This window comes from Zalophus californianus, chromosome 15 (genome assembly GCF_009762305.2).
Source record: "Zalophus californianus isolate mZalCal1 chromosome 15, mZalCal1.pri.v2, whole genome shotgun sequence".
NCBI lineage: Eukaryota > Metazoa > Chordata > Mammalia > Carnivora > Otariidae > Zalophus > Zalophus californianus.
In genome coordinates this window covers 60,951,407-60,967,565 of record NC_045609.1, presented here as the reverse complement: position 1 = coordinate 60,967,565, position 16,159 = coordinate 60,951,407, and the positions used below count along the sequence as shown (strand labels likewise).

Here is a 16,159-nt window from a genome sequence, read left to right as displayed (position 1 = left end):
AGAAGGTTAAGCAGACGGTATCTGAAGGAAGTAAACAGTCTTCTCTGGGTACTAGTTAGTCTTGGGGCTCCTGAACCTAATTGTTTCTTCTCCTCATCTTCTGATATGCAAATCTGTTAGGTAGAGTATGCAAAGTGCTAAAAATAGCTCAGCAAGACTTTGAACCTGGCTATTCAAAGAACACCGGGTGTATCTGCTTAGATTGTTTTGGACAGTTATCTAATGAGTACCTTGCACAGTTGAGCCGAATTTGTGCAGTTGAAATTCATTGCTAAATTGAACACACCTCAAAAGGACGTTTTAGAATGGGTCAAACCTGATTTGAGAAATTGAAGCTACAGATTTTGTGTTTGGGAAGTAAAGTAATATTCTTTCCCACCTTTTTAACCTTTTGCTCATCTTTTGTGCAGGGCTTATTTTTTTCAGTTTCAGGGCTGAGTCTAAGCAGTCTGCCCCTCAGGTGATAGGACCTGACAGAGCCTAAGCTGTCAGTGCCAGAGTCCCAGACCTGTCAGAGCTAATGGCCCTCCTGGTGGCTGCCATCTCAGGGGCCCTACTACACTGGTGGAAAATTTTGCACTCAGAAGTAACTGACACAGTAATGTAAAGTGGAGGAGATGGTGGACAAAATAAAAGAGATCTTGGATTCGTTAATATTCCCTGTTTTAAAAAGTGTGACACTCTTTCAGCGGGGCCACTCATTCACTGGTCGGTTTTGAGCTGATTCCAAACCACACTAAGCACTGCTGGCTCCACCCTGTGTGTGCTTCTATCTGTGGGTATATCCTTCCAAGGTGGTTTATCTTGAGTCCCCATTTTGCTTGTTAACTCCTTAAAGGCAGGACTTGGCTCTGAGGGCTTTAGAAGCCTATCAGAATGCTGGGAAGAATGCTGGGTGTACTGTGATGGCCTAACTCTAATCTTATTGTGTGACCTTGATGAGAAATTCCTTTCCTTTTTGGTTGGGCCTGAGTGTTACTAAATTAGTCCACAAGCATGTTGAATGTTTACTGTTTCTTAGGACTCTGTTAGGCATTGTGGAAAACCTATAATGTAACACTGGGCCTCTTCCTTCAGGGTGCTGAGAATCTAGCTGTGACACAGTTTCAGTAAGGAAATCAGTGGTAGTAGCGTGTTTGTTTCTCCAGGAGAGGACCTGCCGCTCTGCCTGTCTACACACATTCTTTCTTCCACAGGAAATCCCTCTTTGGGAAGGCTATGGAAGACACATCTGTTCCAGAAAGTGGGGGAAGGGAGAGTTTGCTAATTTATGGCAAGACTCGGAATTTCAGGTTCCAAAAAGCAGTTATTTCTAATAATATTATACTATATGTTATGGGGCGCCTGGGTGGCTCAGTCAGTTGAACATCTGCCTTCGGTTTGGGCCATAATCCCAGCGTCCTGGGATTGAGCCCCATGTCAGGCTCGAGCCTGCTTTTCCCTCTGCTGTGCTCTCTTAAATAAAATAAAATCTTAAAAAAAAAAAAAAGTGAAAGATTGTTAGAAAAAAATACACTATATGTTAATTAATTGAATTTAAATTAAAACAAAAGCAGTTATTCATGGAGTTATATTAAAATGAAAGAGAATCCTAATAATGTAAAGCACTCTGTGTGTCAAGTAGTATGATTGGCACTTTATATCTGTTGCCTTATCTAATCCTCACAACCACTTCTCTATGAAGAACATTATTATACTCCTCATTTTACAGATGAGGAAACTGAGGCTCCCCCAGGCTAACTTGCTAGTAAGTGGTGGAGCTAGGATGAATTCAGGCAGGCTGACTCTAGAGCTGTACTCTTTTTTTTTTTTTTTTTAATTCCAGCATAATTAACATACAGTGTTATTTAGTTTCAATTGTACACTATAGTGACTCAGCAATTCCATGCATTACTCAGTGCTCATCATCAAGATAAATGTCCTCTAGGGCGCCTGGGTGGCTCAGTCGGTTGAGCATCTGTCTTCAGCTCAGGTCACGATCCTGGAGTCCTAGGATCGAGCCTCGCAGTGGGCTCCCCACTCAGTGGGGAGTCTACTTCTCCCTTTGACCCTCCCCCCTCTCCTGCTTTCTCTCTCTCGCACTCTCGTCTCTCAAATAAATGAATAAAATCTTAAAAAAAAAAAAGATAATTGTCCTCTTAATCCCCTTATATCTCACCCATCCCCGACCCACCTCTGCTCCAGCAACCACCAGTTTGTTCTCTCTAGTGAGGAGTCTGTTTTTTGGTTTGTCTCTCTTTTTTCCTTTAATCGTTTTTTTCTTGTGTTTCTTAAATTCCATATGAGAGTGAAATACAGCCATATTTCTGACTATGTTCTTTTGAAAATTAGTAGCTATTGGTTGAAACTCTTTTTCAGGGCCCGAGTACAACTAGACCCGGTACTGATCCATCATGATGAACATCTTTGCAGTGCTTCTTGCTTAGCTAGTTCTGGATTTGGAAGAATAAATGTGGATTAGGGAGGAGGAGGAATTGTCTTTTTGCTTCTTTATCACCCGAATTCTGCTTCCATGCAGTCCAGCGCCTGACCAGAGCACCAGTTACCTGTGGGATTGCCACTGAGAGGCTGTCCTTACACTGGTGAAATCGCAAGGTTAGGGACAGGTCTTTATTGCTTCTGGGAGAAGAAAGGCTTGTTCCTCACTGAGAGACACATCACCAGTTCTGGGGAAGGTCTGGTTTGGGGAGAGTAGAGGAAAGATGGGTGGCTACACAGATTACGTCCTTTCAGAGAAAAAAGGAAGGATCAGACCTGCAATTTCTCTTCAGTCTCTTGCCAGAGTTTACAGAGCATTTCAGCCCTATAACAGATTCAGAGAAGGGAGCTAGGCAGTGCCTTGAGTAGGTCATTCTCATTTTTAGAGGAAAGGGTATCTTCCTTTGAGTTTCAGGAAGTTTACTGGGTAGAAGGAAAATGTTTTCAGACTTCCTGGCTGACTTAGTGTGTTCTTCCAGGGACAATGAGAGGAAGATCTCAGTCTGCATTTACCATAAAAACTGGCTGCAGCTACTTGGCCACTCGTCTACCCTCTAGCAGTCCATTTGCCACTGACTGTTGTTGAAGGCCTACTCTGCTCAGCACTATTTCTTTAGAGATAGGACATTATGCTAGAGCAATGAACAGTTTAGACAGGTGGCATGGAGAGCAAACCTTTTTAGTCTAATCTTTTTGGTTCTCTGGGCACCAGGATAGGTTTGTCCCAAAGGTGGAACCATTGCAAGGGATGAATTTCATTTCCCAACAACTTGCCATGGACCAAATTCTTTCATTATTGATATGTCATCAGCTCGTAGAATAAGCAGTACCTGGTCAGCTCTCTCAAACCCTGAGAGAGAGAAGCAAAGGCAATATGCAGAGTTACCCTGGTGATGCTCTTGTTTGTGGTTTCAGAGCCTGATCTTTCAAGCTGTCTTTTCCTACCTTATAGAAAAAAAATGGAGCCAAAAAAATCATAGTCTCTAACTAGTGAATAAACATCTGAAATAGAGCAAATAGCCAGAGTACAGTAGGAGAGATAGATGGAGATTATCATGAAAATCCTCTAAAAAGCCTTTATCATCTTTCCCCCTTATAATTACTCTATCTGTTTCAAATCATCCAGAGATTAATTTTCCTATGATAGGGGTTTGGGAGGGTAAAAGCAGAAGGGCATGGAAGTGGGAATGGAGTAGTTACAGTCTCTTTCAGAGAATGGAAAATTGGCCTTGAGGTATGAGCATTCATTGTAGAATGTATTTTGGGGCCCCTGAGTGGCTCAGTGGGTGAATCCCAGGACTCTTGATCTCGGAGTCATGAGTTTGAGCCCCATGTTGGCCATAGAGCTTACTTTAAAAAGAAGGGGAGAGGTCACATTGTAGAAGGTATTCATTGAATCTTTTTTTTTTTTTTAAGATTTTATTTAGGGATGCCTGGGTAGCTCAGTTGGTTAAGTGACTGCCTTTGGCTCAGGTCATGATCCCAGGGCCCTGAGGTTGAGCCCTACATTGGGCTCCCTGCTCAGCGGGAAGCCTGTGTCTCTCCCACTCCCCCTGCTTGTGTTCCCTCTCTCGCTGTCTCTCTCTCTCTCTGTCAAATAAATAAATAAAAATCTTAAAAAAAAAGATTTTATTTATTTGAGAGAGAGCAGGCATGAGTGGCGGGGAGGGGGACAGGGAGAGGGAGAAGCAGACTCCCCGCTGAGCAGGGAGGCTGAGCAGGGAGGCTGAGCAGGGAGCCCAACGTGGACTTTATCCCAGGACCCTGAAATCACAACCTGAGCCAAAGGCAGATGCTTAACCGACTGAGCCACCCAGTTGCCCCTCATTGAATCTTTTTAACACCCCGAGTCCCAAGCCTGGAGACCACCTGATGGCTGCAGCCAAAGAAGCCCATGAAAGATTAAAGACCTTTGTACTTCAAGCTTCTAAATGAGTACTAAATAATTAAAATAGCAACCTAGGGGCACCTGGGTGGTGGTCGGTTGAGTGTCCAACTCTTAGTTTCGGCTCAGATCATGATCCTCAGGGTCCTGAGAGTGAGCCTTGTGTGGGCTCTGTGCTCAGTGCAGTCTGCTTGAGAGTCTCTCTCCTTCTCCCTCTGCCCCTCATGCTTGTGTTCTCTCTCTCTCTTTCTAAAATAAAAATAAAAATAATAAAAATAAAATAGCAACCCAAAATAGATTTTGCTGATAATGAGTTTGGAGTTTGGAGTGGTCTGTACAGTTTTGGTGATAGTTGATACCAACTACAGCAGGGCTGAGCAGGATCTTCAGCTGCTATTGGTGGAAATTGACAAGTCCTGGAGCCCTGAGGGACCTGGTAGTAATGAAAACTTAAGCATTGGGCACCTGGGTGGCTCAGTTGGTTAAGCGACTGCCTTCGGCTCAGGTCATGATCCTGGAGTCCCGGGATCGAGTCCCACATCGGGCTCCCTGCTCAGCAGGGAGTCTGCTTCTCCCTCTGACCCTCCCCCCTCTCATGTGCTCTCTCTCTCTCATTCTCGCTCTCTCAAATAAATAAATAAAATCTTAAAAAAAAAGAAAACTTAAGCATCAAACCAGGCCTTCACCAGATTACCTTTCCAGCTCTCTACAGATCATGCTTCCCACTTCTTAGGAGTGAGTTTGAATTCCTTGAATGTTTGTTCTCTGAAAAATTAAGCTTAGCCTGTAAAGTAAGGAATGTGCCCCAGGTTAAACTAGCTTGCCAATATAGGAAGAGCACTGGATTGGGAGTCAGAAGACTCTCTTGTCTAAATCCAGCTTTGTGTTTTTGGGTACTTTACAATCTTTCTGGACATCTGTTTCTTCAACTGTGAAATGAGGGCCATGGATTAGGTAGGTGATTTCAAAGGTTCCTTCCAGAACTATTATTTCTATGGTTCTGTCCCCATAGTAACACTTTGGCAAAAAGAGGTATGGTTGCCTTCCATATCACTCTCCTTATATATTAGTGAGAGCTCCAGACCTTCCTGGCCACCATTTCACCACCTCATTCATCTTATTCGAATGCATCAAGTATTTCCTATTTCCATTTCTTTTTTTGTTTCAATCTCATTAGCCGTCATTCATTGGCACCTTCTGTTGGCTACATGATTTATATTTTTATGTTTATTTCATGTATTATCTCTAATCTTCATAATATTATTAAGAAATTGTATGATGACTGTGGTACTGATAAAAAAACTAAAGCTTAGACAGGTCAAGGTCATATAAATGCTAGATGATGCTGCCAAGATATGAACCCAGGTTTCTCTAACTCTGTAGCCTCTTTCTATTATATCCCACTGCAGTCTTGATAGATTCCATGTTTATTTCCTCTTCTATAAGAAGTCTCTATTGTCATCTTGTGCTTCATCCTCATTTGGCCGCCTGTCTTCTAGGGAAAGCCGTATATGTTGCCCAGGCTGGACATGGGCTGGTGGCAGCCTTATATACTCTCCCCAAATAGGTTATACTGTAGATGTCAGTTCCTATTGAGAAGGTAATGAACATAAGTTTGCTGTCATGTCACATCCTATTACTTAGTTGTCTGCTAATTCTCCTTCTGGGAATTCAGTACCTCTGAGATTTGAGACTAAGCAATTTTTCAGGCACAAGGCATAGACCTCTGACATCAAGATTGGATAGCCATTTGCCAAGAACTTTTCCATTGGTGATTCTCCTTCGCTGCTATCTTTAGGCTAGAAGTTACTTCCCATTTCAAAGGCTCTGCTAAAAAAAATAAAATAAAAAATGGGGCACAGGCTACTGAATAGTCTGTGGGTAATGCCTATTGTATGTGCTTGGGGAAAGGTCTGTGTGTCTGAAACTTTATCAGCAATTTTGAACTAACTTTTTTTTTTTAAAGATTTTATTTATTTAATTGACAGAGAGAGAGAGAGAGACAGAGAGAGAGGGAACACAAGCGGGGGGAGTGGGAGAGGGAGAAGCAGGCTTTCTGCCGAGCAGGGAGCCCGATGCGGGACACGTTCCCAGGACCCTGGGATCATGACCGGAGCCGAAGGCAGTCGCTTAACCAACTGAGCCACCCAGGCGCCCCAAACTAACTTTTTTTTTAAATAACAAACTTTGTGCACTAGGATCTTTCTCCCTCCTGATCCTGATATGGCCAGGAGCTTGACAACCTGTATTATGCAAAACTGACCTCTCTGGGCATCTCTGCTCAGTTTTTCTTTAACCTGTATTCTCTTGCATTACACCAAGATTGTTAAACAGTGGGTACTGGACACTCTTTGACTTCTGGCTAATGCATTGCCAGTTACACTCAGGATAGTGGGGTCATTATGGAAGCCTGCTTTCATATTGAATAGAGAAATTAGGTTTCTTCTTTACTAGAATCTGAATGAAGATGTGCAAGGCCCTATCTCCTGGCTTATGGTTAGACCTATTTGGAGATACCAGAAAGAACTTTTCATTGTAAAATTAGTAACCATTTACTGACTATTCCTTATGTGCCAGACATTGGACCATCATCTCATATCATCCTTATATCAGCTTTATAAGCTTATAGTATAGGTGGTGTTATCCCCATTTTACATATAAGAAAACTGAGGCTCAAAGAGATTAAATAATGTGTTTAAGTTTACATAGCTCACTAGTGGTTGATATGGGACCAAAATTTATGTCTCTCTGACCTTAAAGCCTATGTCAGGCCCTTCTCTAGAGACCTCAGGAGGGGTTTAGGTCCCTACCCCGCTCCCAGTTTGTTCTTCCCTCACCTGAGACAGAGTGTTTCAAGGCAAAGAAGAGGGCATATGATCTTTAAAAATGAGGCCATTTGTGTCTTCCACTTAAATCCAGAAGATGTTCCTTTGTGGTGAAGAATTATTTATACACATAGGTTCTTTGGGTTAGTTTGAAATAGGTAAGTACTTCCTGGGCTGTGAAGACAGTTCCTCTTGAGTCCCTGGAGCTGTCCAGGTAGCTGTGTAGTCATTGGGATGATAATGTTTTTATCAGTTGTATGTTACTTTCAGGAATCAAAACGTTTATTCCCATGTCCTTTTAGGAAGGTGACTTCAAATTCCATTTTATAGGGATGCCTGAGTGGTTGAGTCAGTTGAGTGTCTGCCTTCAGCTCAGGTCATTATCCCGGAGTCCCGGGATCAAGTCCTGCATCAGGCTCCCTGCTCAGCCTGCTTCTCCTTCTGCCCCTCACCCCACTCATGCTCTCTCTTTCTCTCTCAAATAAATAAATAAAAATCTAAAAAAAAATCATTTTATAGAGAGAGACAGGCTGAGGCTCAAAGAGGTTAGGTAAATTGTCTGAGATCCGTAGTAAGAATGGTATGTGCTATGGTGAGCGCTGTGAATTTGTAAGACTGATGAATCACAGACCTGTACCCACATACATTATATGTTAATAAAAAAGAAAAGAGTGGGATTCCCAATTAAGTTCTCTTTCTATTAGGTCCTTTGCCAGGACCCAGGCTTCTGTCTACTGAGGGCCATATGTGGGGGTGTGAGGACTCCTTAGAGAGCCTATGGCTTGTTGATGTTTTTCTGCTTTTGGAGCTGCCTTGAGCTGAGGTTGTTCTAGGAAGCCCATAAGCCCAACAACCTGATGACAGAAGGTGGGCTTGCACTTGGGAGATAGAAGCCAGAGACTGCAAATTGTGGTAAAACCTAAGATAGAAGCACTCTGGGAGATTGCCTTTTGCCTGAGTACTGCCCTTTGCCATGTCCCAGGCCAGTGTGGAATGTGAAGCCCAAATGAGCTATGTTCCTAGAGTCTGAAGCTACAGAAAGCAAAGTCCTAGAATAGGAAGGTAGCCCTACTGCTCCAGAGTCCCAAGTGGCCTAGGGCCCAGACCTGAACTTATCTCCTGGGAATTTAAGAGAGGTGAATAGGGTGGGAGATGGAAGAGGCTGAGGGAAACTGAAGGGCAGCTTACCTGTGGGTAAAAAAAGAAGAAAGGAAGTAAGGCCTGGATAAGAGGAGAGCTTAGATCATGCACTAAGTCCAGCCAGGCCTCTGGTTTCCTTTCAAGGAACTGATAGCTCAAGGACCTTCTCTGCTTTCACCTCCCTTAAAGAAACGGAACTAAATTCTTCTGACAAAAGCCAAATTTGTTGGGAAATGAAAAATCCCTGTTCTGAGTGAGATCTTAGACCTTCCACTTGGCTGTGGCAAGAGGAGAAAGCCCAGGTAATCAGGGCAGCATGGCCTGAGGCCTGAGGCTCTCAGGATGTAGCGTCTTTCCTTTTTTTTTTTTTTTTTTAAAGATTCCACCCATTTATTTGACAGAGAGAGACACAGTGAGAGAGGGAACACAAGCAGGAGGAGTGGGAGAGGGAGAAGCAGGCTTCCCGCTGAGCAGGGAGCCCAATGCAGGGCTCGATCCCAGGACCCTGAAACTATGACCCGAGCCGAAGGCAGACACATAACAACTGAGCCACCCAGGTGCCCCAGGTTGTAGCATCTCTTGACAGGCTGCACCTTCTCAGAATTGGCTTTAGCATGGTATTTGTTTTAACCTGATATCCCTTAGGGAAGGCTGAGCCCAGGATGCTGGGTCATAGGCATTGCTGAGGCTGCCCAGAGTTCAGGGTTAGGGAATGCATGTATTATTCTGTTCTGTCTGGTTCCTGCTGGTTCCATCTTGGAGGAATTTTGCTGTTTTCGGGGTTTGAGACATTCGCTTCTGGGCCAAGACCTTGGCTATAGATATCTCAGCTGCAAGCACAGCCCACATGCATGAAAGGGCTGGATTACTTTGTGGGTGACTGCCATTGCTGAGTACTGGTCCTCCTGCTGACAGAGCTGACAAATGGAACTAGAAGCAAAGGCGCCAGCCAAAAATAGGGTCTGTGGGACATAGCCAGGCAGAGGGACCTTGAGGAGCTGAGTGTCTGGAGGAAAGGAGACTGAGCCTGGAGCCTAGGCCAGACCTTTGCCCTAGCTGTCCCTTCCCCCTCAAACTCGAGGACACAGTCTTCCCTGTGTTCGCCATCATTACTCTCCCCTCAGAAATTCTTGGCAGGCAGAAAGAAGTGTTTGCTACCAAGAGAAGTATGTCCTGACACAAGACTGAATTGGTGAGAACAGCCTAGAGGTACTTTGTGCCCCTCAGGAGGCCATCTTCAATCCCTCTGACCAGTCCTGACTCTAGCTTATTCTCTTCACCCCTACCTTCTGTTAGAATTAAGCCTCACAATGGGACTCCTGGGTGGCTCAGTCGGTTGAGTGTCTGCCTTCAGCTCAGGTCATGATCCCAGGGTCCTGGGATCAAGTCCTGCATTGGGCTGCCTGCTCAGCGGGAAGCCTGCTTCTCCTTCTGCCTGCCACTCCCCCTGCTCATGCTCTCTCTCTCTCTCCCCCTCTGGCAAATAAATAAATAAAATCTTAAAAAAAAAAAAAAAGAATTAAGCCTCACTCATTCCTCCCAAGTTCCTACTGAGCTGGGAGCTCTCCATGACGTCATAGACTTCGCTCCCTAGTCAGATCAAGTTACAAAATAGCTAGCACCCAAATTACCACAGTCAACAGTCATTCCCTCTCCTGGTCTCTCCTTTCTGCCCAGCTCACTTCTATATTGATGTAGTGCCTTTACCCCTAGTGTCCTTGCCTTTATTTAATTCATGGTCTTAACAACTGAAGTCACATCAGAACTTCCTTTTGGAACCACGGAGATCCAAGGTTCCTGGAGTCAGTGGAGGTCTGAATCCACCCCCCATAGAAAGTTAGAGAAAGGGGAGAGACCCGTCATCAGAACAAAAGATGCAGTCAGCTCTAGCTTAGTCAAGAAAGTGTCCCCTACATCCCAAGGTTGGAAGGCCCAAAAGTTCGATCCAGGCAATGGATGGGAAGACTGAGTTGGAATGGAGAGATGAAAACAAGTGGCAGATGGTGCTGAGGAACATCCCGGGACTGAAGAAATGTGGTTCCCAGAAAGGGAAAAAGGAGACATTGGGAAAGTCTTACTCAGCAACTGTGACAACCTGGCCAAAGAAAGCTGCAAGATATGGCTGAGAACACATTTATGGTATCAGGGTGCTGCTGGCTTAGACACTCACTGTTCTGTCACTTCTTCTCGTGCTCTTTTACCATATCCAGAGTAAACAGCCTTGGTGGCCAGGAGGGATGGGTCAGGAAAAGCCAGGAATAGAAGAGATTAGAAAATGGTCCCAGAGGGTGCCTAGGTGGCTTAGTCGGTTAAACCTCTGCCTTCGGCTCAGGTCATGATCCCAGGGTCCTGGGATCGAGCCCTACATCGGGCTCCCTGCTCAGAGGGAAGCCTGCTTCTCCCTCTCCCTCTGCTGCTCCCCCTGCTTGTGCGCTTGCTCGCTCTGTCAAATAAATAAATACAATCTTTTTTAAAAAAATGGTCCCAGAAACTTGAGGAATTGCTCTCTGAGGCCAGACTTTTTTCTGGGTGATAAATAGTGAGCATAGTCTATGGAGAGTCTGAATCTAACCCACAAGGGCAGCAGGAGGGGCGTGGGCACCGAGTGACCTAGGGTTTGAATGGCCTAAGTCCTGCCTGGCCCTTGACCTCCCCCAGGTGCTGGAGGTAGTACGAGCCAACTATGACACACTCACACTAAAGCTGCAGGATGGCCTGGACCAGTATGAGCGCTACTCGGAGCAGCACAAGGAAGCTGCCTTCTTCAAAGAGCTGGTGAGTCTGCTCCGCCTCCATCTCTGCCTATGTCTCTTGAGGGCCGTTTCCCAGCCAGTGGGTTATACTGTGCAGCCGGGCATCTAGGGAACAACCACAGTTTGCCAAAGGCTGATGAAGTAAGACTTGAGGGGTCTGCTGAGATTGGGTGTGGAACTTCTCTTCCAAAGCAGCCCAGGACCAGGCGGTGAGAGAAGATACTCCCCAGGGTACTGGTGCCAGGTGGGCAAGGGTGAGGGTTAAGGTTCTCTGAGGCAGCATTGCCTGTCCATCTCTCTTCTGCAGCCATGGAGACAGCCCTTGAACAGCTCCAGCTGGGCCTGGGGTTTGACGTGTGTTCCCCATGGCAGCTCTGGCTCATTACTCCTTATCCTGTCCTCCAAGCAACTAATGAGAGTCATTGATTCTTCTCCTCCTTATGCAACACTTCTTCCTAAATTCCTAACTGGCTTCTGGTCTGAGTGCCCTCCCAGTCTAGTTCTCCAGTCTTCACTCCCTACCCCCACCCCACTTTCCAATCACTCAGCTTCCTGCAGCCCCCTCCCGTGGCCACCTGGAGCCAGTGAACATTTGCTCTGCCTCCTACCCCACCCCCGAGTCAGCACTGCCACAGAACCTGGCTCTCCCTGTTGATGGTCTCTCTCGTGCCCTGTGCTCAGAGCTGCTCTCGGAAAAAGCTAGACCTGCCTGTCAGTCCTGCCACTCCACCTGCCTGGTTGTAAATGAACATTGTGGCTGGGGGCTGAGACCAGGACACACTATACCTCCTTCCCATAGTTCAGCCCTCGCGCTGCTGGGGTAGAACGCACCTCAGCCCAGCTTTTACTCCCCCCTGCCATGTTTGTGATGAAAGTGCTGGATTGTAGATTATCTGTCTTGTGCTAAACACAGTCCAGCTCTGACCCTGATGTGAGATTCCTGAGATTTTGGACTTCCCCAGGGTGAGGAAGATCTGCTCTGCAAGTGAGTGAGTTGGGAACAGGGGGAAGCCATTAATATAAAGAGAGCAGAGGGGCGCCTGGGTGGCTCAGTCGTTAAGCGTCTGCCTTCGACTCAGGTCATGATCCCAGGGTCCTGGGATCGAGCCCCACATCGGGCTCCCTGCTCAGCGGGAAGCCTGCTTCTCCCTCTCCCTCTCCCGCTCCTCTTGCTTGTGTTCCCTCTCTCGCTGTGTCTCTCTCAGTCAAATAAAATCTTTAAAAAAAAATAATAAGAAATAAAGAGAGCAGATTCAAGCATCTTTATAGGGTGCATGGCAAGTCTTTAAGTTGATGTGGGGGTTTTACTAGGGATGCAGACTTCACAGAGTAGGACATTGGAGATGAAAAGACTGTGGAGGAGAGAGTTAGGGGAGCTCTGTCTCAGGCCCTTTGGTACTAGCCACGCCTGACTCAGTTCTCCTTGTATCTATGCCTCTGACACAAGGGAGCAAAGGGGGTCTGGTCTGACTCGGAGCTAATGACCTTGAGCTGCCTGCTGGTTGCCATGCTGCCCTTTTCTCTGCCTCCTGCCTAATGACTTCATTACATTTCCCATAGCTAAGCAGAAATTGGAGGAAAGCTCCCTGGTCTTTGAGGCCCAGGGTAGATATACATGCTTTTTCTCCTTTTTCCCCCACTTTGTCTCTCATACACCATTCACTTCTATTTCCCATGAATGATGCTCCTTCGAGAGTGCGATGGATTCCTCCTAGAACCCACTCAGAGTAGGAAGTTTGGCCCTTTGACTCCATCTCCACAGGTCCTTTTCCCACTGATACGGGCAACCCTTCGGCAAGGGTCTCAGTCTGTGGGGAGAAAGCATGTGAGGGGAGCAGTGGGCACACAGCAGGGATATGCCCCAGTCTTTTCTCTAAAGCAGGGGGGCTTCTTTGTGGTATGGAAAGAGTGCTGGACTGGGAGTTACACCTGGGTCCTGCTGCCAAGCCTGGGGCTCACAAGCTGTATGACCTGCTTCAGGTCATTGGCCTCCTTTGGATCATACTCCTGCCATCTATGCCAGACAGGGGCTGCATCTCTAGGTGTTCTTTCCAACCCAGAAAAGTAGATAAATAGAAAGAGTGAGAAGATCAGAAATGCATTCTCTGGCCTCATTTTCTCCTCCTCTATCAGACCACTGATCAGACCAGTCCTCCTCTGCATGGCCAAGGCAAAGAAAAAGGCCTGAGCTCACCCTCCTTCCCTGTCTGTGCTTACCTCTACCTCTTCAGGTGCCCAGATGCTCTTCTCACATCCACTAAAGTTTCTGTCTCTCGGCCCCTCTTTTTTCCTTCCATTTATACATAACTGTTTGCTGATTTGCCTGCAGAAATGATAGCCATTAAGGTTCATCTCCTAAGAGAGAAACATGTAGCACTGCATCTTGGCTTTGTCCCTCAGGCACTGCCCTCTGTTGTGTGTAACCAACTCTCTCCTCTGTTTTCTCTCTGCCTATGCCCTCTCACCTTCCCCAACCCTTTCCCAGGTTCGATCCATTAGCACCAACGTCCGGAGAAACCTGGCCTTCCACACACTCAGCCAGGAAGTCCTGCTCAAGGAGTTCTCCACTATCTCCTGAGGCCACGCATATCTGAGCAGCTGCTGACTGCCCTTACCCATGAGGCTCCCGGGCTGCAGGGGGACTGAGGGGAGAGGGGCTGTCCCCAAGGTTGGAGAATAACACAGATACCGAGTTCTCTCGGTGAAGGCCGTGCTTCAGTGGAGCTTGGACAGCAGGGGCCAGGAGGGGCAAACCAGGGATAATCTTATTTGGGGAGGGTATGGGTGGGCACAGGGAGAAGCCTTTAAGAATATAGGGACTTCCAGCATGGGCTCCCTGGATACCCCCTCACATTTGCAATTGAGATTACAAATTGTGGCTGCTGACTAATTTTCAGGGGCTGTTGAGGCAAGTCTTAGAATGATGCCAATATCCTGAGAGTCACTGGTTCTCCGAGGCTTCTAAAATCAGACTCAGATATAGATGGAGCCATTTCTGCTTTCTTTTGGCCTGGGGCTGAGCTGGGCTTGAAATCTGTGTCCCCTGCCCCTGCAGGCACTCTGTCCTGTCGTTAGGACCCTTAGCTCAGCTCAAGGTAGGGTAGGAATGGAGGATCTTTTTTCTACTTTCTAAATCTGGGAGACTGGAGATTAGAATCTGCTCAATGCCCTGCTGTCCGGCCACCAATTTCTGGATTTGATTCTTGGCACCAGGAGTACCTGTTAGCTTCCCCTGCCTTCCAACCCATTGATTGGTCAGCACTATAGGGTCACAACCTTAGCTTCTAATTTTCAGTCTGGTTTAAACTGTCTTTAGGGTGTGTGTGTGAAATAAACATTGACAGGTTTTCTGGAGCCCTCAGGTGCCTACTTTGCTGGTTCCCTTTCCAGCAGCCTCCCCACCTTCCCAATCACCTTCTCCTCTGGGAGCCTCTCCTGCCTCTCCTGAGCTCCCCTCCACTGTTCCGCCCCCTCACCCGGCTGTTGTTTACAGCCAGCCTCCCTAAGAATTTCCTCTGGGGAGGAATCTGTTCCTGCTGTGGTCTGGTGCCTGGAAGGGAGAGAACCTGCTGGGGGCAGGGTGCCCTCCATCTGAAAGGGGCCAGGTGAGCATCATGGAGAGGCCATTCTGTCTACCCATATTCAGGGTGGGGCCACAGGCAAGTCTCCTGGCCTTTGGGAAGTTGGCCCATGATTCCTCCTCTGGACAGCCTCCATTGGACTACTGTAGGCTTTCCCTACCCCTTGGCTGCTTTCAAAGTAGCTGCTCTGAGATTCCCCCCTTCTAAAGCACTTTCTAAAGCCCTCAGGCTGGCAGGGAGCAAGCAGCACAGGAAGACTCTGGGAGTAAGTGCAGGAAACCAGCAGTGAGAGCAGGTCTGGGACCTCCCTGGCTGCTATTCCTACTTAGCTTCAAATCGCTTTAGGATACTTGCCTTCCCTGGGAACCAGAGTTGTGGCTCCCACATGGAGCAGATATGCACTAGTTCCAGAGAACCCACCAGCACGCTGCCATACATAGACGTAGATTTCTGAGAGATCAGGGGCTGAGTCATCTGATCGCTAGATGGGGTAGCTCAGCCTGGGGCATATAGTGTGTTCTCCACAGTTATAAACCCCGGAAGAGATGGAGCTGGAAGCTGGTGGCAAGTTGAAGTTATTAAAAATTGATTTGTATGGGATGGTCTTTTTAGTGTCTTTTGTTTGTTTTTCTTCATCTCTTACTCTGACCTCCTTTCTCAAAGACAGAGTTAAGGTAATCTCCCAGGTTCTGGTCCCATCTGCCTAGGGAACCCCTGCCTATCCTCACGCGCCTCCTAAGTCTCCTGGCCCTAGTGGAAGCCAGTTAGGTTCAGAGAGGTATAGCCTCCCTTGCCTTTGCTGCTTACGGATTCCTTTCCTATGAAATGAACAAGGACATGAAGCAGTGCAAAGGACTCCTTGCCCTCCATTGTAAAAGTCCATCTCTTGGCCCATTTACATAGATCTGTTCTAAGAACTCCGAAGAGGAGCCCCATCATCATCTAGAATTCAGCCCCTAAAGGGCCTGCCCATGCTCTGTCCACATCCCAATGTCTATGCCAGGTCTGTGGAGAACCCTCCAGAGCCAGGGGGGAGCCAGGAGCAGGGCATTGCTCCCAGAGACAATCCTTTTAGCTGCTTGTCCCTGTCTCATGCCTGAACTCCTACCACAGATCCTGCTGAGTTAATTGAATCAAGTGCTTGGAAATTAAATCCAATTGAAGACATTAAATGTGGTGGGGTCACTTTAGCTGAAGTTTTCAGTCTCAGCAGGTCACTTCTCCAGAGGAGCAGTTGGGCAGGCAAGAGGATCACATGGGACATTGCCACCACATCATCCAGACCCACCAGATGCTGCCCCCCCCACTTCCTTCTGGCGGGTTGGGGGCTCTTGTGCTAGCAGTCCAGTGAAGAGCCTGGGGAAGGTCAGACAAGTAGGCTCAGTCACTCAGTAGCCATTCCTGGGAGAGCTGGAGGCAGCCCAGCTCAGTGGTAGCCCCTGGCTTCAGAAAAGGACCTAATCCAGGGGAAGGGGGCCTCATAACAAAAGCATTTCT

The 16,159-nt window shown here is 47.0% G+C and overlaps 1 protein-coding gene across 4 annotated transcripts in view; it reads left to right on the top strand.

Moving 5' to 3' along the window:
- Positions 1-15,263, top strand: part of ARMH3 (armadillo like helical domain containing 3) — a 181,469-nt gene extending 166,206 nt beyond the window's left edge. For 2 of the 4 annotated variants that reach the window (XM_027593642.2, XM_027593658.2), the window contains 2 exons: positions 10,987-11,103; positions 13,567-15,263. In XM_027593642.2, coding sequence (XP_027449443.1) covers positions 10,987-11,103; positions 13,567-13,659 — 210 coding nt within the window. In that variant the 3' untranslated portion in view covers positions 13,660-15,263. The remainder of the gene's footprint in view (positions 1-10,986; positions 11,104-13,566) is intronic. The other 2 variants (XM_027593649.2, XM_027593633.2) reach the window with 1 other exon arrangement.
- The last annotated feature ends 896 nt before the right edge of the window (positions 15,264-16,159 follow it).